Genomic DNA, 23,302 nt, shown 5'->3' on the forward strand with positions numbered 1-23,302 from the left:
CAGAAGTCTCCTATTCTCACTAAGGCTGTATTTGTTTAATACAGTAAAAACAGAACATTCTGATATATTATTAAAATTCAAAATAACTTTTTTTATTATTATTCTCATTTTAATTTAGATTTTAAAACATAATTTATTCCTGAGATGACAAAGCTTAATTTTCACCATCATTACTCCAGTCTTCAGTGTCACATGATCCTTCAGAAATTATTCTGATATGCTGATTTGCTGCTCAGTTTTTATTGATGATTTTTATTATTATGTTGTATTAATTTTAAAAACAGTTATTAAAACTGCTTAACATTTTTTTTTATGGAGACATTTAAACATTATAAATGTCTTTATTGTAATTTATTGTGTTTAATGTGCTCTTGCTAAAAAGTATTAATTTCTTTTTTAAAAAGTACTTATGAATGGTAGTGTCTCATGGTTTCCACAAAAATATTTAGCAGCAAAAACTGTTTTGAACTTTGATAAAAATAAGAAATGTTTCTTGAGCAGCAAATCAGCACATTAGAATGATTTCTGAAGGATCATGTGACACTGAAGAATTTCAGTAATGATGCTGAAATTCAGCTTTACAATCAAATAAATAAATTACAAAAGTCTTGACCAAAGTACAGACAACATTTTATTTTTGTACAGGAGATACCATGTGTTTTTTCTGGCTAAAAATGGTAGAGGTTCTAAAATCACGTTATTGATCTCAAAATCTCACCAATGTCTCAAATTGCTCAGATTAAGATACCAAAGTCTGCAATTAAAAATACATTTCTCTAAACATTTCTTATCAAGTTCTCCCAAGACCATTTTTTTTTCAGAGACTGAGATTTCCATTAAGTGTCCTGAGATATGAAAGAGCAAAACACTTTTTTCTCATTTGAATGGAGCATTAAATGTTCTCACTCTAATATGAGATTAAATTGAGAACATTTAATGTTCCATTCAAATGTTAAATCCTGTAGTCAAAACTCAAAAATTCACCTCCACTTTCTCCACAACCTGTTTGCCAAACGAGCAAACTTTTGTGGAGCAGGTGATGGTCATGTTCTCTGGGCTCTCGTACTGACTGGTCACTCCATAGAAGGCCCCGGTTTCATCCTGAATGTTGCAGTTTAAGTCAGCCTATGAACCAATGAGATTGAAGCTTTAATTATCAAATTAATTAAAAAGAAATCTATATCAGAACAAATGGATAGATTTACTGACATATAACGTTCAATACAAAACTGCCATCTAGTGGAGATTGTAATCACAGCAACAACAACAAAAAAATACAGTATATGGAAGATTTTCAGGACTTAAATTTCAGTTTGGAGCATTATATACAGTATGGACTACTTTTATAATTATTTTATTGTGTTTTTGTGTGGACCTTCTGCAATATTTCAGTGTTCCATATAAGAAAAAAGTCAAGCAGGTTTGGAAGAACATGAGGGTGAGTATATGTTCATTTTCAGATTAACTATCCCTTTAAGACTGCATTATCCTTATACTAAACTACCAATCAAGGCTATTTCTCAATATTAGTCTATTCAAGTATTAACGAAAAGACTGTGTCTAAGGTTAGAAAGAATAGATTAAATAACTTGGAGTAAAAAAAGGCACTCAAAAATATTCTGAAAAAGAGCGGAAAAAAGAACAGCTCGCTCTCCGCTCTTTCAGTAAGCTAACACGATATTCATTACAGAGAAAGCTCAAATATTCATTTCTGGCATACTCTCTTTTCATTAAGACAAGCCTGTTACATTTTCACATCATATTCAAGAGAGGCATTATTGTGCAGATCCAGAGTTTCATTTGAAATTCAGATCCCTCCGTCACTTCAAACGGAATTCGAGCAGCCTCGCTCCGACCACGACGAGGCCCACTTTGTTGGTTGCCGCTAGTTAGCATTTCACAAAATGCATACAATGTTTGAATAGCTATTAGAGGAGCAACCAGGTCATCCAATTGTTTCCCGATATTAAACGGAATAAGTGCAAGCTTTGATCATGGACTCTTCAGCTATGCCGTGCCAAATATAGCAGCGGCGGCCTGGACATGCAAAAAGAGACGGCTGTCTTTAAACCTAAAGTGGCCCAGTGTCTTTAGGGAAATGCACAATTATTCATGCATGTAATCACTCGGTGGATAAATATTTGCGTTAAATAGGCAGTTGTATGGGTGGTAAACATGAACTGCGCTCTTATTAGAGTAGAAACCTTGGCACAGGGTGGGCATGCATTACACAGCACTCTACGTACATGTTTGTTTTTAAGCCTAAATAATAATGATACTAAGTTCTTCCTGGACTAATTGTGAGTTACGATATCTTCTTTTGCAGATAATTGCAGGGTCTGTGAATCACTAAACAGATGCTCGTTCTTTGCCGGGATTCACTCACCCAGAACTTTATGAGAAAGAATGAATTCTGAGGACCCTTGCCAAACAATTCCTTCAGCCCTCCTTTCTTCTCTGGGAATTTGTCGTAAATCTGACGAATATCCACCGACTCGAGCAAGGCATCGTTGTAAGAGTGATTTGTCTGACCGATGTGCACGAAAAGATGCTTGTTATACTGCACAGAAAAAAAAAGAAAAAAAAGACAAAGAAAACATGTTTGAAACAGGATATCTTCTCAAAATGACTGCAAGTACTTGATTGTTTAGTTTTATAACTAGGGATATCAATCTATTCAATATTGTAAATACATTTATTTCTTGATATGTTGATTAAGTAAGCTAATTAATCATGATTAATCAAATAAACAAATAACAATATTTGGTGAGAAAATCACCTGCAATGGAGACAATTCACATACATTTCATCATTGTTGCAGACAAGTAAGTTATTGAATAGACATGACAAAAAGGTTTATAAAATGTTCATTTATAAAAAAAAAAAAAAGACAATTTATAAACAATAATCTTGATGCTAATTTATACATACTAATGCTCAGAGTTAAATTGTGTTTGTTCATAATACATTAACTAAAGATAATTTATGCAACCTGACAGTTACAGTTAAAGTTACTCTTTAATTCAAATTGTTAGTTTTATATAATTTAACACAAGCATATCACTGGCATACAGGCCACAGCGATAGACTTCAATTAGGTTTCTTTAGGAGTCATTCACTTAAGTACAACAGTATATAAAAAAATGTCAGTATCACTACGACAGTATTTTACAATGGTACAGAAACAATACTTTTTTGTAAAGGTGATAATACCTGAATTGTTACAACAACAAAACTTCACAATTCAGTGTATTTTGGAGACATAAAATTGGTTAAACCAATTTATCTGATATTCAAAGAGCAAAAAATGTATTTTTCCAAATCAGGAATATATTAAATTGTGAAAAGTAGGCGTTGCATACTAGAATTCATACTAGAATGTGTGTTTTCAGTCAATTGTGGAGGACTCCTATCTGAAAACACCCACTTTTGACTGGGAGGCTGAAGGTCAATGATGAATCATGCACAATAAGACCAGGAATCTGTATTAAGAAGTAAACGGCTCCATTTTTATTTTAATTTTTATTTTAAGAGTGACATAGAAGCTACTTACAGAATCTGGATCTCTCTGGTGCTCCAGAAAAGCGGAGAATTCCACAAGCCTGAGTTTCGATGTACCGATAGATCGGCCCTGCCAGGCGGGAACTGAGGGCGCCGGTGCTGTCGCGGGCTCATAACCTACACACACACACACACACTGAATATTAGCTCTTCTAAACAAAAAGAGTGTTAAATCTGAATGGATACATTTAAAAAAAAAAAAAAGGCAAACGGTGACATACTTGAGATTGTAGTTGTGACAGCTGGCTGGATAGGGTACGCTTGCTGGGCAAATGGCTTAATGCTAAAACAAAGACAAAGGAGAACTAAGAACAGGAAAATGAGCAGTCTAGCGGCACTACATACTGAAGAGATTAAGAGGGTTATACAGCAAAGAAGAAACAAAGCTGCGCAAAGTATTCAAACTTGGATTAAACCCATCATTGCCTCTGGAAAGGCTTCCTCTATTGCTGATCCCTCTGAGGGAAAGAGAGAAAGCTGGAAGGGTCAGGGAAAATACAGACATCAAGAAGAAGAGAACGACAATAAAGCAGACAAAACAGAGACAGAAAGAATAAATAAGATTTGCATTTCCTGAAGGAAATACCAGTGCTTGCAAGGAGAGCAAAAGAAACACATACAAGTTAGCAGAGAATAAAAAGGTTCAGAAGATGTTGCAGACAAAGAAGAATGTGAAAAAGAATAAGAAGTTAAAGGCAGAAGAATGTAAAGCATGAAATTATGAGTAGCCTACCTGAACATTTAGTCTGAACAGTGGGACAGTTAGATTGAACAGTGTGACAGTAAGATTGAAAAGCTAGACTGAACAGCTAGACTGAACAGTGGGACAGTTAGACTGAACAGCTAGACTGAACAGCTAGACTGAACAGTTAGACTAAACAATGGGACAGTTTGACTGAACAGTGGGACAGTTTGATTGAACAGCTAGACTGAACAGTGGGACAGTTAGACTAAACAGTGGGACAGTTAGACTGAACAGTGGGACAGTTTGATTGAACAGCTAGACTGAACACTGGGACAGTTAGACTGAACAGTGGGACAGTTTGATTGAACAGTTAGACTGAACAGTGGGACAGTTAGACTGAACAGTGGGACAGTTAGATTGAACAGCTAGACTGAACAGTGGGACAGTTAGATTGAACAGTGGGCAGTAAGATTGAACAGTGGGAGAGTTAAACTGAACAGTGGGGCAGTTAGATTGAACAGTGGGACAGTTAGATTGAACAGTGGGCAGTAAGATTGAACAGTGGGAGAGTTAAACTGAACAGTGGGGCAGTTAGATTGAACAGTGGGACAGTTAGATTGAACAGTGGGCAGTAAGATTGAACAGTGGGAGAGTTAAACTGAACAGTGGGACAGTTAGATTGAACAGTGGGACAGTTAGACTGAACAGCTAAACTGAACAGTTAGACTAAACAGTGGGACAGTTAGACTGAACAGTGGGACAGTTTGATTGAACAGCGGGACAGTTAGACTGAACAGTGGAACAGTTTGATTGAACAGCTAGACTGAACAGTGGGAAGAATGTTCAGTGGGACAGTTAGACTAAACAGTGGGACAGTTAGACTGAACAGTGGGACAGTTTGATTGAACAGCTAGACTGAACAGTGGGACAGTTAGACTGAACAGTGGGACAGTTAGATTGAACAGTGGGGCAGTTAGACTGAACAGTGGGACAGTTAGACAGAACAGTGGGACAGTTAGACAGAACAGTGGGGCAGTTAGACAGAACAGTGGGGCAGTTAGACTGTACAGTGGGACAGTTAGACAGAACAGTGGGGCAGTTAGACTGAACAGTGGGACAGTTAGACAGAACAGTGGGACAGTTAGACTGAACAGTGGGGCAGTTAGACTGTACAGTGGGACAGTTAGACAGAACAGTGGGACAGTTAGACTGAACAGTGGGACAGTTAGATTGAACAGCTAGACTGAACAGTGGGACAGTTAGATTGAACAGCTAGACTGAACAGTTAGACTAAACAGTGGGACAGTTAGACTGAACAGTGGAACAGTTAGATTGAACAGTGGGGCAGTTAGACTGAACAGTGGGACAGTTAGACTGTACAGTGGGACAGTTAGACAGAACAGTGGGACAGTTAGACTGAACAGTGGGACAGTTAGATTGAACAGCTAGACTGAACAGTGGGACAGTTAGATTGAACAGTGGGACAGTTTGATTGAACAGTTAGACTGAACAGTGGGACAGTTAGACAGAACAGTGGGACAGTTAGACTGAACAGTGGGACAGTTAGATTGAACAGCTAGACTGAACAGTGGGACAGTTAGATTGAACAGCTAAACTGAACAGTTAGACTAAACAGTGGGACAGTTAGACTGAACAGTGGGACAGTTAGATTGAACAGTTAGACTGAACAGTGGGACAGTTAGACTGAACAGTCTAATTGTCCAATTATGGACAAAGAAAAAGAAAGTGCAGATGAAGACAGAGAAGAAGATTCAGAAAAACAAGAAGATGCAGATGAAGAAGAAAACGAAGCAGAAGAAGAAGGTGGTGGTGAAGAAGGTGCAGAAAAAGAAAATGAATAAGAAGATGCAGAAAAAGAAGGTGCAGAAGAAGAAAGTATATAAAAAGAGGTAGGTGAAGAAGCAGCAGCAGCAGAAAAAGAATGTTTGATGTGCCTTACATGCACTGTAATACGAGGAATAGCTTTAGTGGGACAATGGTAGCAAAACTTCAAGAGATACTCACTCTTGTGAGGATCCAGGCTGGCCCGTGGATATCATGCCCTGCCAAAACTAGAGAATAAGATAAATAAATAGACAACAAAACACAGGCTATCCACACACACACACATCGTCTGTGCACTCTAGATACACGAGTTATCACATTGCCATTGAAAAACGAGGTGTACTATGTGCCATGCAGTCTAGTTATCTTGAGTGTGGCATTAGTGGGCTTATCTGATGAAGGCAGGTGATGGGGCACAGCTCTGAGGGTGTGTAATGGGATTGGACCCGGTGGCCAGCCGTGTGGCTGAAGTAAGTGTACTGATAGGTGGGTGCCAGAGGGCGGTCTTACCCCTGCTGCTCCGGGGAAGGCAGGACGCGGGATGCCCGGAAGACCCAGTTTGTTGTGGATGGCTGTTGCAGAGACGATCTGAGCCGAGGACATGGAGGCCATACTCTGAAGAGCTTTGTCCTTCACGCTCTGATCCTTTAATAGCATTTACAAAAGAAATTAAAACTCATAAACGGATGGACACGGTGAGCTAGGGGTTCAACTGTTTCTGCAAAAAAACACGGTTCGTTACACACGTTTGTACCATGATTCATCTCATGTCTTACAAGTCTGGGAGACTGAGACCAGTGTAAATGCTTGCTTCTTGAATTGTTTTCTAATTTATTACAAAAATGTACTGGTCAAAAGTTTGGAATAAATACGATTTTTAATGTTTTTGAAAGTGCTCACCAAGGCTGCATTCATATGATCCAAAATACAGTATAAACAATAATATTGTGAAATTGTATCACAATTTAAAAGAACTGTTTTCAATTTGAATATAATTTAAATGTAATATATTCCTGTGATGGCAAAGCTGAAATTTCAGCAGCATTATAATCAGAAATGTTTCTTGAGCAGCAAATCAGCATATTATAATGATTTCTGAAGGATCATGTGACACTGAAGACTGGAGTAATGATGCTGAAAATTCAGCTTTATAAGGAATAAATTACATTAAAACACTAAAATAGAAAACAGTTCTTTTAAATTGTAATAATATTTCCCAATATTACTGATTTAACTGTATTTTTGAACAGACAAACAAATATATAAAAGACTTATTTGAAAAACATTTAAAAAATCTTAATTATTCCAAACTTTTGGACCGGTAATGAAAGTACAAATTATCGGCCTAGCAATTGGAGTGAAAATCTAATTGAAAAATACAATGCAATATATATTTTTTTTACTTTCCACTTAAATTGTTAGGTTAATAATTATTATTATTTTTTTTATAAATTAGAACATGCAATAAAACTATGAATCCAATACAGTGATGTTCACTGTGATAACAGTAATAACAGGTCATCCTGCAATACTGACACTGAGAGTGAATATTTGCGATGTAGTGGTCTTAATTAATTATCACAAACAATAAAAGAGTTCAAATATTTCTATATTTACTGGATAAAAACTGTGACCACAGAACCGTGGTACAAACTGAACCGTGAGACATTGGAAACCATCACCCCCCTACAGTGAACACAGAACATGGGAATATAAAGCAGCCCACGCGCTCACACACAGATCCACAGATAAGAAAGCATGTTAAAAGATTCTTCAGAGCTATAAAGCCATTGATCTTAAGAGGAATGTGCTAGCACTAAAGACGGAAAGTCTGAAAAGAGCGAAAGCCTCCAGCGCAGAGAACGGGAGATTATAATGTTTAATATCGAGTGCAGAGTGAATGAGAAGTGAATTTAATGTTACGTATTATCTTGCAGCTCCTACATTTCTAATAAAATGCATTGTGTCAGTCGGGAACAAGGTTTAAGTTATGTTAACTTTCTTTTTTTTTGCTGTGTGTAATGTTCTCATTTTAAAAGCTCCAATCAAGGTCACCAAACTGAGCTGAAACAGAACAGATGAACGCATTAGAGAAAAGTGCCTGAAGGACATCACTTTCTCCTTTACACATCCTCCTTGTTATTTTCACAAGGAGGCTAAAGACGATTTCTGAATATAGAGTTTAAATAACTCAAGGAATGTCTGCGCACAGACACATTTCTAAAACTGTTAATTTAATTAACGGAGCTAAAGTGTGTATGCCTATTTTCTACAAAGGCAAACATTCCACGTGCTTATTGTATAGTGTGCATGGCCATATCAGGATGGAAGTCCTGCCACTGATCATGTTAAACAGCCAGTAAATTGGAGCCGAACTGCATTGAAAAGAGTGAAAAGTGGGCATAAGCGGAGGATGAACATGCTGGGAGTCATGGCTCACGTATGAGAGAGTGAGAGCTGGCTTAGGGAGAGGCAGAGAGACTCAGAGCTCAAGCAGGTGTTTAGCAGCTGCTATACAGTGACGGCGACACGTCGATGCACAGTCAAGAGCACTGAGGACTCGTACTTACCATGCTTGTCACCTAAATGCAAACAAACAAGGTTACATCGTCAATTTTCAATTTGCACTTTTTGGCAAGTTAATTCAAACAATTTATGAGTGTGCTGAGAGACTTGTGACAAGTTCACAGATTTATAGATCCGATTCACAGATTAATTCCTGCTGAAAGACCAGCATAAATTGTGTTTTGGATGTCAGGATTCTTAAGTAGTTTAATATGGTTAGACAGATTCCACCAAGCTTCACCAGCTAACACCGTGTTCACACCAGCCTGGTCTAGCATGTTGCAACACGCAAATATAGGCTGCTTCAAATAAAATCAACGGAGCTGCGTAATTTTGACATGGTGCACTATGGTAATTTTATTCCTCCTTTCCGTCTAAAATGGAATGATTTTATTTACAAATTTCATATCATGAATTGATGACTATTAAATATATTTCTGTCATGACAACTCTCTGAGAGATTTGCATGGTAATAGAGATTTGCATGGTAATAGAGATTGGCATGGTAATGGGTATGGCAATGTTAATGTATTTGGTATTGGCGGGACTTGCTACTGTCAATGCATTCACAGACACTGCTGTGAGCATTTAAGAAATGCTGCTGTTGCTGCACATGTAACATACATGAAATAACCCCCATAGCAGATATATACAGGTGGAGCTGGGGAAGGTGGAGGGTTTCAGAAAACTTTAGACTGCTAACAGCAATGCTGAATGTTGAGCCGCAGCTCATTGGCCACTGATGCAACAGCAACCAATCAGATGTTCTATGTAGATAATGATTTGATCGCTACCAAATTAGTTAAAGACTGCCTGCGCCATCTAGAGTTTCATCTCAGAACTAGGTATTCACTACTTAAACTTTTGACTGTTGCTTGTGACCACTTCTATACGGATTTTTAACATGATGAAAATTGTTTCGCTAACCTCAACAGTTCGTCTCCTTACGCATGTATTTTTTATAAGATTAAAGGGATAGTTCAATTTGAAATTAAATTTTGGTATGTTTTAGCTTACCTCAAGGGCATCCAAGATGTAGGTGTCTTTTTTCCGCAGTAGTTTCAATTTTTATATTTTTAGGTCAAACCGTTCTTGTCTGTCAGTCATTTAATGCAGGTCTGTGGTCACTGTCTCAAAGAGCATGCACAGAGTCCAAATTAAAACAATTCCCCATCGTCCAAATTAAACAATTCCCCATCGTAAGTACACATTGATGGCCTAAGACACGAAACGAGCGGTTTGTGTGAGAAAACGAACAGTGTTTATATAGTTTTTTAACTCTTGTACACAGCCACGTCCAAGTGATCTGAGGGCGCTCGCGCATCCTGGTGTGTGACGTGTACGCAGACTGGTGCATAGATATATATACACTAGAATAGATGCCGCCTTGCCTACGGCATTCGTTCCAATGAACTGCCGTAGCCAAGGCGACATCTAGTGTATATATATTTATGCACCAGTCTGCGTACACGTCACACACCAGGATGCGCGAGCGCCCTCAGATCATTTGGACGATGGGGAATTGTTTTAATTTGGACTCTGTGCATGCTCTTTGAGACAGTGACCACAGACCTGCATTATAGGACTGACAGACAAGAAAGGTTTGACCTAAAAATATCAAAATTGAAACTAATGCGGAAAAAAAGACACCTACATCTTGGATGCCCTTGAGGTAAGCTAAAACATACCAAAATTTAATTTCAAAGTGAACTATCCCTTTAAGTAGGAAACAAATAAACCAATTTTATTTAAAAGTCTAAACTTCGGGTGCGTTTCCCAAAAAGCATTGTTAGCCAACTATGGTTGCATATTCCATCGTTATTCAACAATTCCGAAACCACAGTCCCAACGAACATTCGCAAAAAGCATGGCAAACTTGTGTGGTTGAATATACAGCTCTCGTCCTGTGCTTAGAAGCAAATAGTTTCTTGTTGTTAAGACATGCAGACTTACATAGTTCATGCTTTTGGGCACAATAAGCAAGCTAACATGACATCCATATTTTTCAATCAATTTATATATATATATATATATTAGCGTGTCAATAATCAGTGCCGTTCATGTGTATGACGTTAGAGGGATCCCAGATCCCACAATGAATCAATAAAGCAAAATGACAGGGATCAAAAATAGTGAAGTGTATGTCAATTAAATACTGCATGTTAACATGATTTGTTATAAAAAAATAACAGCTTTTTGTTGTTTGTGTAAATTAACTATAATATGACATTATCACTACACCATCTGTGCATGATGTCATTAATGACAGTCCTATATTGTTGAACCAACTTGGCTCAAACGACAGAGGTGCAACCATGTTACTACAGTTTTGGGAAACAGTCATGACTAGCTATATTTAATTTCTCTAATGATGCATCGTACCATAATGGTAGTTAAGCAGCGAGTTGAACGAAGCAATTTAAGTCGCCATCAGCTGGTGAACAGGGTGCTGACCATCATGAACTAGAATTGAAACTGATGCTGGTCTTTCCATCAGAGATATAACACAATGACTGAATAAATGTCATTTTTATTTGATAAATGTGATTTTAGTGATATCCTCCCCATGATATGCTAAGCCCTCTGAAGTCACACTGCACATGCTAATAGTAAAACCAGGATTAAGGAGTCAGTGTGAGTGCTGGTCAAGCAGATGAACTACAGAAAGCATCTTTAGGAAAGATTTATAGCTGATAATATGGCAGTTTGAGATTACTGTGGCTAGGGTTTCATTACAGACCAGCTCAAAGAGGGGCACCATAATGACAGTCATTTCAGTCAACATGTCTCAGATAAGAGCACACTGGGCAGGTTTACTATAATGCTACGCTGCAAATGGCAGGAGGGAGCTCAAATTCTTCCCTGCTCCTGATTTCTAATTTGCTTTAGATGAGAGTAGACAGAGACCCATACAAAAGCTGGCTGTTTTTACTCAGGCAGACGCCAGTGTCCCTGAAAGACCAGCCATTCATGGCGGAAATGCACACAGACGCTCCACTAGGCACACACACACACACACACACACGCACACACATACACTCGCACACAAATGGGGGAGTCATTAATCTATCTGAGTAAACTGGGAACTGTGGAAAAGTGTGCTGGTCAAAAGGAGTTAGTCATCACCTCACAAAAAGAAAGAGAACGAAACAGAAGGAGATAGAGAAGTCAGACCAACCTCAAGGTCTTTTCAGTAAACACAGACATTAGGAAATGACCCTTGCAGATGTATCTTAAATGACAGGTCAATTTATTATCAGATTATCCCTTCCACAAAAGGCCCCTTTTTTTCTGTAAGCCGCAGCCTTTGTGGACGAGATGCATTTGATGTAAGGTGATTATATGCAGCACACTTTGCTGTTTATATGGCTGAATCACACAGGGGGGGTGTTTAGAAATGGTAGGAGAGAATGTGGTGGTGGTGGGGGGGGGGGATGATTTCAGTAGTTTCATTAATGCAGCATGAGGAAAGCGTTTGACGGCCAGTGGGTTATTGAAAAAAAAAGCCAAGAGAAAGAGCGAGAAGAGAGGGGAACGCCACAAAAAGCATCTGAGCGACGGCCCTAATGGGGCTCTTTGGGCCAGACTTCTTGTGCAGAGCATTTTGGGAAGAACAGATGACCTCATTAAACTTCAGAAGAGATAAAGGCAAAGCAGCGCTGGTTTTACTCTAGACTGTGCTCTTCCTGTAGTCATGTGGCCGCTCGTGTTGTTTAAGCAGTGACCAGAATCCAGCTGAACTCTGACCTCCAGCTCTCAGCCACTCTCACCAGCTGAAGCTTACTGCCAGCATGAGACACTCCACACACACACACACACACACACACACACACATGCAAACACGACACAGAGAAATGCATTCATGCGACCAGCAAAGTGCATTGTGCTTTTGAGGCTTTGTTTTGTCATACAGTGGTTTTCAAATTTGTGCATCTTTAAAGCAGTTCTTTCTCTCATTCTAGTTTAATTTGCAGAGGCAACTATAAGCCATTCGAAGGTTGATTTCCGGAAAATGTAAACACTGTGACTGTGTCACTATCAAAACATCCTGAATCATTGACAGTAACACTGACTCAACCAATGGCGTTAGTTTGGAGAGAGGGCAAGATGTTTTCCTGACCAATGGCAGACAGCGGAACTGTTTAGGAAATCTTAGGAACTTTAGGGTATTTTTACACAACAGCAATGTACTCAAAACTAAAAATGGCGTCAAAACGTTCCCCGTTCACATAGATCTGTGAAAACGATTAAAAACGATGTGTTCTGCTGCCAGGCCAGTAGATGGCGATGTCACTTTGTAAAGAAACACTACGCGCCAACAGACTGAACACGTAATGCTCACGACGTCACAAAATCACGTTTTTGTAGTTTACACTGAGACGATAATGGTATTGTTTTCAAAAGTTTGCGTTTTCAGAACGCCATTGTCGTGTAAATAAAAGGCCAAAGTGCATAAAAAGTTTTCCGTTTTTAGTTGAAAACAGCCTCTTAGATTATTTTTCACAATTGTGCAATTCTTTTTATTTTGTGACACTAGCAGCACAGATTACAAACTTCACTTTTCATATTAAACTTTTATATTGTAGTTGGATACAAATTAGAGATGTTAAAAATTCAGTGAACTTAAAGTAAATAATATCTGGACTGGTTAGTAAAAAAACCATGCACAGATAATCAGAGGTTTTTATATGCGTTTATTTTATACCTACCATAAATTCATTTATAATTTAATATATTTTATAGAATATTTACCACTAAGATGGAACCTAAACTCCTAAAAATTCTGTCCCCAAAATTACAGGGATAGAAAACTGGAATTTACAAAACCTCAGTTCCAAGCCAGTGAGCAGCACAATTTACTGCATTATGGAACAAACTTAATAGTTGCCTTTTCTCTCCAGAGCTATTGAAGTTCACATCCATATTAATTTCCAAAGCATATGCCTCTTTTCAGGTTTGCGGCATGTGCCAACCGTTCCTGCACCCCTGCTATATTTAACCAGGAGTCGGCGTGGGACCTGTAGCGTTAGACTCAGAGCACACGCACTTCGCGGTCAGTGAAACACAGAGGAGAAGACGGCCACTGATGAGCATGAAAAGAGGAACGCACATCGGGGACGGAGTACAGGCGTTGAATTATGTATGTTAAACAGGCCGTCACATGCGAGGGATCTAGGTTACAGGAATTAGAGCAACAAGGCATTCACAGGAAACAGGAAGTGAGACGCATGGCAACCACAAGCCCAAAAGCAGAAAAGCGCATACCTTTAGCTTGGAATGAAATTCACGAGATTTCCTTCTGGCAAGAACCTGAATGTGACTAGACACCTGCGGGGTAGGGGAGGGGAGGAAAACAAAGGAACAGCCTGTAACCATGGCGATGAAAAGCCCCCCTGCAACTGGGCAGAGCCAGACGTACCTTGATGGCAGCTTGGATTTCTCGAACTTTCTTTCTTGCTAAGACCTGTATGTGACTAGACACCTCCGTTTTTCAAAACAAAACAAGAAAAGCAAAAAGAAAAGAAAGCAATCAAGAATTACAGACATTTTTAACAAGTCAAACATTTGAGGACGGCAGCCCAGCGCACCGGCCCGCTCACCTCCTCATTTAAGTGAGCTGATTAAGGAGTATGCAGGCTTCTTAAGCACATTAAGACAGAGCAGATGTGATCTTCTGTGTACAGAATGAGAATGGCCACGTCTAGTATTCTTCGGGGAGGGTAATGCGAGGGCCCCGGGGCCCTTTAGCCGCTGCTCTGCATATTCCACCAAGTCAGAGTTCTGTTTGTGAATTATGTACTAATGGTGTATTAATAGTGCTGTGAGGTGGGAGGTTGTGTGATGTTGTAATGAGGCTCTGCTCCGAGGGGTTACGTGGAGAGCGTTCCTCGTCTTAATCAGGCCAATCACGCACAAGTGGCTTTTGAGCGGGCCTCGCGCTCGACGCGGCGTATTAATGAGGTCGCCGGTCTCCGGAGGCCCGCCGCTCTCAACTCTCACGGCAAAGTCACATTTACACATATCTCAGCAGCACAAGTGCTCCTTTGACCTTTCCAAATTAATTACAACAATCACTTCAATGGTTCAGGCTTTGCCAAATGAAATTACAATGGGATTGTTGTGATGTTTCAGCGTTCGGGTCGATTTCTGGGCTTTTCACTTTGCTGGGAATTTTTTGAAGTGTCAACCAGATTTTTTTATAATAATGTCCGCATAGGTTTGTGCCATTTCTTCCATTATAAATCGTTAGGAAATCACTTTATGTAAATGCATGTTCTGGGTTAAACACAATGTTAGGTCTGTCAACACAATTTGGGGCATGCTGCCGATTACAAAAGCTAATTATTACAATTCAGCCCTCAGTTTGTAAATCCAAATGTAAAAAGTGTTCACTGCACTTTGCATTTTTCAAACTACTAATTGTAGGAAATGGGCTATACCAGATGTGAAGGGCGGTCAATGTTCATTATTCACATATATTAGGCTAAAGGCCCCGATATACTTCAAGCGAAATCGAAGACCGGACTGATGTGACGTCATTTTCGAACAAAATCAGGCCGAAACGAAATTAACAAATGGAACATAATTGTAAATTACTACCAATATTTGATTGCTGAATGCAGTAATTGATCAATCAGAATCAATTATTTTAGCGAGTTATATGAGTGAATTTATCAAACATCATCATTCAATGCAATGTAAGGCTTCGGGTGGATAGAGAACAAGGCAACTGTTTAATTATATTATTTAACGGTCTTAAAACAGTGTGATAATTGTAAGAGATATTCTGCAAATGTAGTGGTTTACTGTAACCAACTGAAGGATCAGAGAGCGGCCTAGACACTATATAACATGGAATATTGACATATCTCATTTAAAACAAGAGGATGTCTTGCATCATGTTCCCTGTCTGCTGTATCTGATAAGAGCTTTGAGACATGGCCCTCGAAGCACAGCCCACTGAAGTGTTCAAGCTGCACCAACACATACAGATCACCATGACAAATTACACTACAGTCAAATGGATTTAAACAGACATTTCAGTTCTGAACAGGTCATCATTAAAATTGTGTTAGCTAATGTGTGAGTGAATGTGTCTTGACAATAGCTGTAGTTCAGTGGCGTGTTCGCATACAGCTGAATGAAACATCTGCCGGCTGAGCCCAGCGTTCAGGGTCCGTCTCTTCAACAATCGCATTAGCGTTCTTGCGCCCAGCCTGATCATGCTGCAAAGCTCCATGCTTCTTCATGAGTGGCTATGTGTGTGTGTGTGTGTGTGTGTGTGTGTGTGTGTGTGTGTGTGTGTGTGTGCGCGTGCATGGGGGTACAACCTTATGTATGTGTGTGAGAGTAGGGGTGGGCAATAAAGAAACACCTCAACCTAGATGCACAGAAAGAACAACAGGTGTCCCTCAAATGCCTGTTTCACTCCACAGGCCAAAGCAGCACATATTTTTTCAGTGTTCTGAAAAGTGTTTTTCATATATTTATAAATTTAGAAAATGTGCTCGCACAAAATACTTCTGCAAACTATTCATTCATTGTTTGAAAAGCAAATCTTGACTTTTCAAGGCACAAATAATATCTATTCAGTAAATCTTACTGAATACAGATATTTTCAATAGTTCACAGCTACCGTTTTGGTTCAAGTTGTCAATTTTATAATACTTTAATATACTTTTATATACGAATTAACATAGTAATATATTTATTTTAGTGCTGTCAATATTTAAAAAAAAAGCAGTTAATCGCATATTTTTTCTGTAATTAATTGTGATTAATCGCACCTAGCATTAAAGTTTTTAATATATTTTTATATTGTAATAATGTAGAAACAACATAAAGAGAGTAGCCTATATTTTAAATATTTGTTTAATGGCATATTTTTATGAATGAAGGCATCACTGATACCACTGTCTCTATGAAATTGATTGTTTCCCCTCAATTTTAGCCATTAATTATAGCCATTCAGCATTACTGTATAATTGGAAGCTATACTTTTAGTTATTAGGCTTTATACAACTTTTCATTTATGTGAACTTTAAACAATCTTCACATAAACCCATTATATAATAAATGTCACATTTACCTGTGCCCTTCAATATATCAGGACTTTTTTTTTTTTTAGCTAGCTCTAACAGTTATGATATATAGCCTACAGAAATTGAATAAAGTTATCAAACACTTCACAGTCTTCACTGAGAAAATTATTAATCCTTATTAAAGCTACAAAAGTTATTCAGTCAAGAGCAGTGAGTGTTTTTCTCTTTTTCTTTGATTAACATTAATGAGGTTTATTAGGCTGCTGTCACTTTAAGAGCTGAAGCACATGCTGCAGATCTGACGCGCATCCCATTTTCTCACAAGTCTACGTTCATTTAAGACTTCATTTAACTCATTTAAGACTGTGCTTGCGAGGATACTCTCTTTTGTGTCTTATCGAGCTGGAATGGTTTAAACGCATCTGCATGAATAAGAGCGTGATCATATAATGTAACGCTGCCAAAATATGACAGGAAATATGTTGCGTTAAACTGAAAAAAATAATTGCATGCTCTAATTCTGACAGCACTAAATATTATATATATTCTAATAATATGATATCATGATATCAATTTTAAGGATCCCATAATATGCATTTTTCCTTATATCGCCCACCCCTAAGTGGATGTCTTTATTGTGTGAGCTGTAAGTTCTCTCTCTGCAGAAGCTCGGATAGCAGGCACATTCAACAGGACTGGCCTTCCCCCATTTAGTGGCATGCATGCAAGACCACGGATTCTCTTACCTGTTTCCGTGTCCTTGTCTTCCCAGTTCTGAGTTTAATGTATCTGGCAATCAACTCATTCCGACCTGGGGAAAGACAAAAGATGAGATGTGTTAATGTCAAATGTGTGGAGATGTAATGCTGTAAATTCAATTACCCAAATCAAAGCAGAAATGCGAGCCAATGAGGCAAAATGTCTACCACCTCAGTTGTTCCCACTATCTCAGCGACATGTAACAATCTTTAGCCCAGTGAATAAACAAACACGCCTAATTTAAATGAAAACTTGGCTGTGAGTGCCATTACCATGAAAATAGCCCAACAAATCTACAGCTTTTCAATTTAATCTAATTTATTCCCAATTTCTTCAAAGCCTCATGCTATGAAAAGAAACAGATCCAGACATTCATATGGTTACAGCACGTAATGACAGAGAACATATTCATTTAACACACTACTGTTCTCACTAAATAATAATTAAAGCATGGTTTTGTAGTGATCTCCAATTAATGGCAGCTCTACACATTCTTGCGCCCTCGGCACTGCTCTAATTACTGATGCAAGGCACAATGACCCCTGCTTAGCCTTTTCATATGTTAATAACATACCGCCACCCCAAAACTATTACGCAAATTATAGGTAAGGAGCCACTCTAATTATGTGTCCAGCTGTAGCCAACGGTTGCCATAGAGCCCCATTTTTTTTTAATTCATGGCCATGTACTAAAACTAGCTTTTTAAACAGGCAACCGCAAAATTGATGTAGCTACAATTTACCACGTGTCCACCCAATTTACGTTGGAACAACAATAAACTGTATTTTCCACAAAATATAATTAGCATAAAGTAAAAAGAATCGAACACATGTATATGTGTATATACACACACACAAACATATGTACACACACACACATACATACATCCATCCATAGATGCAGAAAATCCCACTTTATGTATGAAATTTGCATAGCATTTGGAGGCTATTATGTGGATAAAAGTGGTGTAACAATATATCGTGCCACAATATATCGCAATGTAAAAATGCAACAATACGTATCGTGCATAGTGACAATATGTATCGTGGATAGTTCACCCAAAATAAAAAAAATTCAAGTTTTCAGAGTTTTAGTGTCTGTACTACATTAAACTGCTATATATAATGTTGCTTATAATGTATAATAATGCAATGGGGGGATATTTGTGGGTGCTGATAATGCCAAATGTCTTATGTTACCAGTAAAAAGTGGCCTACATTTATTTGAAATATATCTAGTGCAAGCATACTTGTCTAAAATAATTCTGTATTTTCAGCTTCAGAATCATGAATATTTTTATTCTGGTGTCACCACTGGCCTTGGGTTACAAGCACCAAGTCCAAGCTTATTCATTTAAACCCACAATGTAATATCAAAAGTTAGCATTTTAATCAACAGTAAAATTTTTGTTAACCTTTTGTCATATGTCTTGGAGTATCGCAATAATATCGTATCGTGAGTTCAGTATCGTGATATGTATCGAATCAGGACATGAGGGTATCGTTACACCCCTAGATGGAAATCCTCTCGATTTTGAACAGGAACTCTGTCCCCACTTGAAATTCACTCCCTGGACTCAGTCCCCCCTCAGTCCAATCTTTTATTCATTTTTCTGGCCTCTGATTACCAGGGAATGGGAATGACCTGAGCACAGCGAGACTTGAACTCATAAAAGCCATATGAACACCACTGCTCAACATGTAGCTAACAACCAGGCCATGGCTCCATCAAAGCACATGCTAAAATTAAAGGTAGACTTGTCGAGGAAAAAAAAAGATGAGTTGAGGAGGTGAGGCAGCAGATGTGTTCTGGGTGTGGAGTGGGGTGACTGGCCATGGCGGAGGCTGGGCTGAGGTCTGTTGTTTGTGAAATGGGCACACACTGAGATGGCAAAGCCGCATCATCCACCTGCTGTGCGCTGGGCTCGCCATGTTCAGGTGGGCTGGGTAATCTCCTGAGCTTCTGCTATTAGGCACACCTGTCGTGTGAAAGGGAATCTCTTTGTCACTCACCTCTTCTCTCTGACATACCAGTAATTTGCTTTTCTCTCAGTAAAATCCTCGCGAGTTTTAAAACCAATGGGAACCATAAAGAATGAATCGGACCTGCTGATATCAGGTTTTTTTTTTTGCACGTCCTCTCTGCGTTTTTAGAGAGCCCTGCACATGACATGCAGGAAAAAACATCCACGAATTAACAGTTCGTTCCCATGACTTACTAATACATCAGCACGTTTTACAAAATAATTGTTATTTCCCTCGTTTTACTAAGTCGTGGCCACCTTGTAATAATTTGTTCCCTCATGTTGATTTAACTAAACCAGGTGATTTACTAAACTAAAGGAACAAATTATTATAGTGTGCACATGATTTTAAAACAAGGGAACAAATTAGTGAATAATGGCCATGATTTACTAAAACGAGAGAGCGAATTCATAATTCTTGGCTATATGTCCGCATGTCATGTGCAGGGCTCCATTTGTTTTAGCACTCAACTGACTAAATGATTTATGCAAATGAGGTAATGACACAAACATGCCAACAAAATCAGTGCTGACCATCATTTGTATGCCGCTATTCCCAATCTTTCTGGCTAGTTATGAAAAGGTGCTGAAGACTAAACACAATATGTTGTACTTTACTGGGACTGTACTGCATCACCATACCTGAATAGTCTATTTTAAATAAATAAAAAAAATGCTTGTTTATACTGCACAACTCGATATGATCCATGATAATTACTTATTCAAAAATTCTGCTTCTTTGATCAATACATTTTTTTACATAAATGTCTCTTTTCCTGTTTTTTTGCATGAAGCCAGAAAAATAAGCTAGAGATGTGAATAAGGTGCAATTTAAAATAATAATAATTATAACAAGCCTAATTTTCATCAGGTCTGTTTCACTGAAAAAGATGACAGTGACTTCATTTGAATACTCATACCTTGGGTCAAACTTGACTGCAGTTGATTAGTGAATAAGAAGGTTTTTAGACTTGAATAATAGATCATAAAACGGTTTATAAATTTGCCCTAAATTTTCTACAAAAACACTTTGAATAAAGTCGCATTGTGACGTACTTCCGAGGGCAATGGATTATTGGGGGGGGGGGGAGGAATGTAAGGTTTTATTAATTGGTTGTTGACTATTGAGATGTGGGCGTTGCACTCAAAAGTGGAGGCAGATGAACCTGAAGTCTGTCATTCTCACCAGAAGATCCAGTTATCACATTTTTATTAAACAGTATGAGGTCAAAACATTAAAAAATAAATAAATAATTAAAATATATACATGGATGAATCGTTCACAATAAGATCACAATAAGATGCATTTAGAACATAGAGGAATTTTATTTTCATGCCAACTAGACCTATGAATTTATCATCAATGTCAAAATAAATCTGAGAAAGCCCCAATCAGGCACTGATTTCTTTTAAAGTCCAAACTCTGGAATTACCCACAAACCATGTACATGTGTTGCTAGCAATTTGTGAGATGTCTACATGATAAAAATAAAAACTCCCTCTACAAAGGCCTTGTCCTAACAGGTGTGTAGCGCTCCCCAACATAGCCTGAAGCCAATGAGTGTGCGATTCCAACATGCGTGCTTGATGCATGTGTGGGCTGAATAGACGGACAGCTCTCTTTCTTCACGTAGGCCTTTCTGTTAAGGCTATAACAACGGCGGGAGATCATGTGACCTCCAGGACAAATAAATAGCATCTGGGGATTTTCAGTTCTAGCCCACCTCCTCAGCATGCCAACACTGTAATCTCTCCCAGATGAAGCCAGGGCCTCGCCACTTTCAATAATTCACACACTGTGTACACATAACATGACAATAAGGGCATTCATGCAGACGCCTGATTCCTAGATCAAAGCTCACAAACGGCCAGCTGTAAGCATGCTTACTGCTGAATAATTCATTCTTTTCACCGCCTTGAAAAAAACCCTGCTCAGCGGGACTTGGGCAGCAAGCTTTCTTTCCTGTGTTAGCCGTGCAAAACAACGTTGGCAGAAAGAAAGTCAAAAAAGAGGGTAAGGACACACTGGAGGTCCAGAAACCCCAGGAGACAATCTGCCCCCATGACATTAATAAGAAAAAAATAAATACATTGCATTTTTAAAGTAATATGTGTTACAGTTTTATTCTAAAAGAATGTGAACAGGATGTGCATGTGATTGAACTGTGAAACCCCAATTCTGCACAAAATGCACATTTTCTGTTTTTCTGATTTGACAAATCAATGAGAATATCTATGAATGATAATAATAAAAGTTTTTTTAACAGTAGATAATTAATTTCAATATAAATTGTACAGCTTTGGGCTGTTTAAGTTAGTTCAGTTAACAAAAGTTTTAACTGACTTTTTACAAAACTGGTGAAATGCATCAAACCTCTGTCAATAAAAGTGTTTGAAATGACATAAAAACTGAATCTGACATTCTTTGCTATGTGTGAACAGGTCCATATGAATGTACCAATTCGATTTAAAGTCTTGTCCATGGTGGATATTCATGGGGAATATATTCATTCAGCAGTGTGGTGTACACAAGGAGGACAGCAGGGCAGGGGGTGGGAACAGGGAGGATGTGAACTCTTGAAAGAGTTCTCCAGATGTCAGTCAAAACAGAAGGGAAAGGATTAGGTATTTACGGTCTGACTAAAAAGCAGAGCACAGAGCAAGAAGAAATCCGTCCTCTCAAGGAAAAGCCTTCCCTTAATTTCAAAGACAGTAGAGTCCATATCAATAGTTCCTAAAACAGCAGAAGCCACTCAGTGGGGCCTGCCGGTACCCCTCTTTCTAGGATTGTCCCCCAGCTGACTCTTCATTCAATTAGGAATGCATCTCCGCCCTTTGCGCCAACTCCCTCAGAGGAAAGGGGAGCGGACTCCCTCCCCACTCCCTACTGAGAGCTGTCAGCACTCCCACCTCAATTTAGACACTAACTCATCCTCCCCTGCTCAGACTCCTCAGATATGCACCGACAGACTCTGGCCATTGAAGGCTTTCTCTGAATAGGGTGTGTCTTTGATAGCTGCACAGTCTGGAGCCGAGGTGTGACTGTAGCTGGACGTAGCTAAGCCAGAGAACAATTAACAGTCTTGGTACAAGGGTTCACCCTCTCAATACATTCATCCATCCCTTGGTTCCTGCATCCCCTTTTTAAACTGATGAGGTTTACACAGCTGCTGCTTTGCTCCCCCATGACTCCCCACTGCAGCCCACTTTACCACACATTCACTCTCACCTTACAATGCTGCATCACACTTTTTTTTTAATTTGGATGAGGTTTCATTACCTCAGTCAACTGGGCTGCTCTCAAACAACTTGGCACAACATTTCCTCAGTGTTTTATGGCTGTTTCTCAGTATTGCCAAAACACCCTAGCAGCAGTGAACTTTCAAATTACTAATCACCATTAATGTGTCAAGACTCAATATCTTATCTCAGCCCACAACGACATCCCTCATCTTAAAAATGTATATCAAATGTGCCTTGTACATTGTCTACTTTGCGTAATTACCTCTCTACTGCAAGAAAAGACCAGTGGACCATAAAGTTCTGCTGAAAGAAACAGTTGGTCCAAACTGATCGTTTATCCTCATTAGATGGTCCAGCTGGCTAGGGCCACATTCATTTAAAACTTCAGAATTCAGTTTTGTCCAAACAATTAACATTGAGCACCTTAAGCAGTTAACGACAGGTCCAACCCAGCACTCATTAGCTAGTTGATCAACTGGACCAACTACTAGACCATCTTGGTCAAGCTGGTTAGAGTTTGTACACCACATTGGACCAGCTGCTATGCTCCAAAAAACACCTTTTCTGCCTTAAACTGAT

The 23,302-nt window shown here is 38.8% G+C and overlaps 1 protein-coding gene across 8 annotated transcripts in view; it reads right to left on the reverse strand.

Moving 5' to 3' along the window:
- Window positions 1-23,302, reverse strand: part of tead1b (TEA domain family member 1b) — a 75,836-nt gene that overhangs the window by 5,349 nt on the left and 47,185 nt on the right. For 2 of the 8 annotated variants that reach the window (XM_079866118.1, XM_079866119.1), the window contains exons 4-13: window positions 17,445-17,509; window positions 14,076-14,138; window positions 13,922-13,984; window positions 8,662-8,673; window positions 6,602-6,736; window positions 6,272-6,318; window positions 3,783-3,844; window positions 3,554-3,678; window positions 2,387-2,560; window positions 985-1,125 (exon numbers count right to left, since the gene is read on the reverse strand). In XM_079866118.1, coding sequence (XP_079722244.1) covers window positions 985-1,125; window positions 2,387-2,560; window positions 3,554-3,678; window positions 3,783-3,844; window positions 6,272-6,318; window positions 6,602-6,736; window positions 8,662-8,673; window positions 13,922-13,984; window positions 14,076-14,138; window positions 17,445-17,509 — 887 coding nt within the window. Of the gene's footprint in view, window positions 1-984; window positions 1,126-2,386; window positions 2,561-3,553; window positions 3,679-3,782; window positions 3,845-6,271; window positions 6,319-6,601; window positions 6,737-8,661; window positions 8,674-13,921; window positions 13,985-14,075; window positions 14,139-17,432; window positions 17,510-23,302 lie in introns of all 8 variants that reach the window. The other 6 variants (XM_079866120.1, XM_079866121.1, XM_079866123.1 and 3 more) reach the window with 6 other exon arrangements.

Source organism: Squalius cephalus (genome assembly GCF_949319135.1).
Source record: "Squalius cephalus genome assembly, chromosome: 3".
NCBI classification, from domain to species: domain Eukaryota; kingdom Metazoa; phylum Chordata; class Actinopteri; order Cypriniformes; family Leuciscidae; genus Squalius; species Squalius cephalus.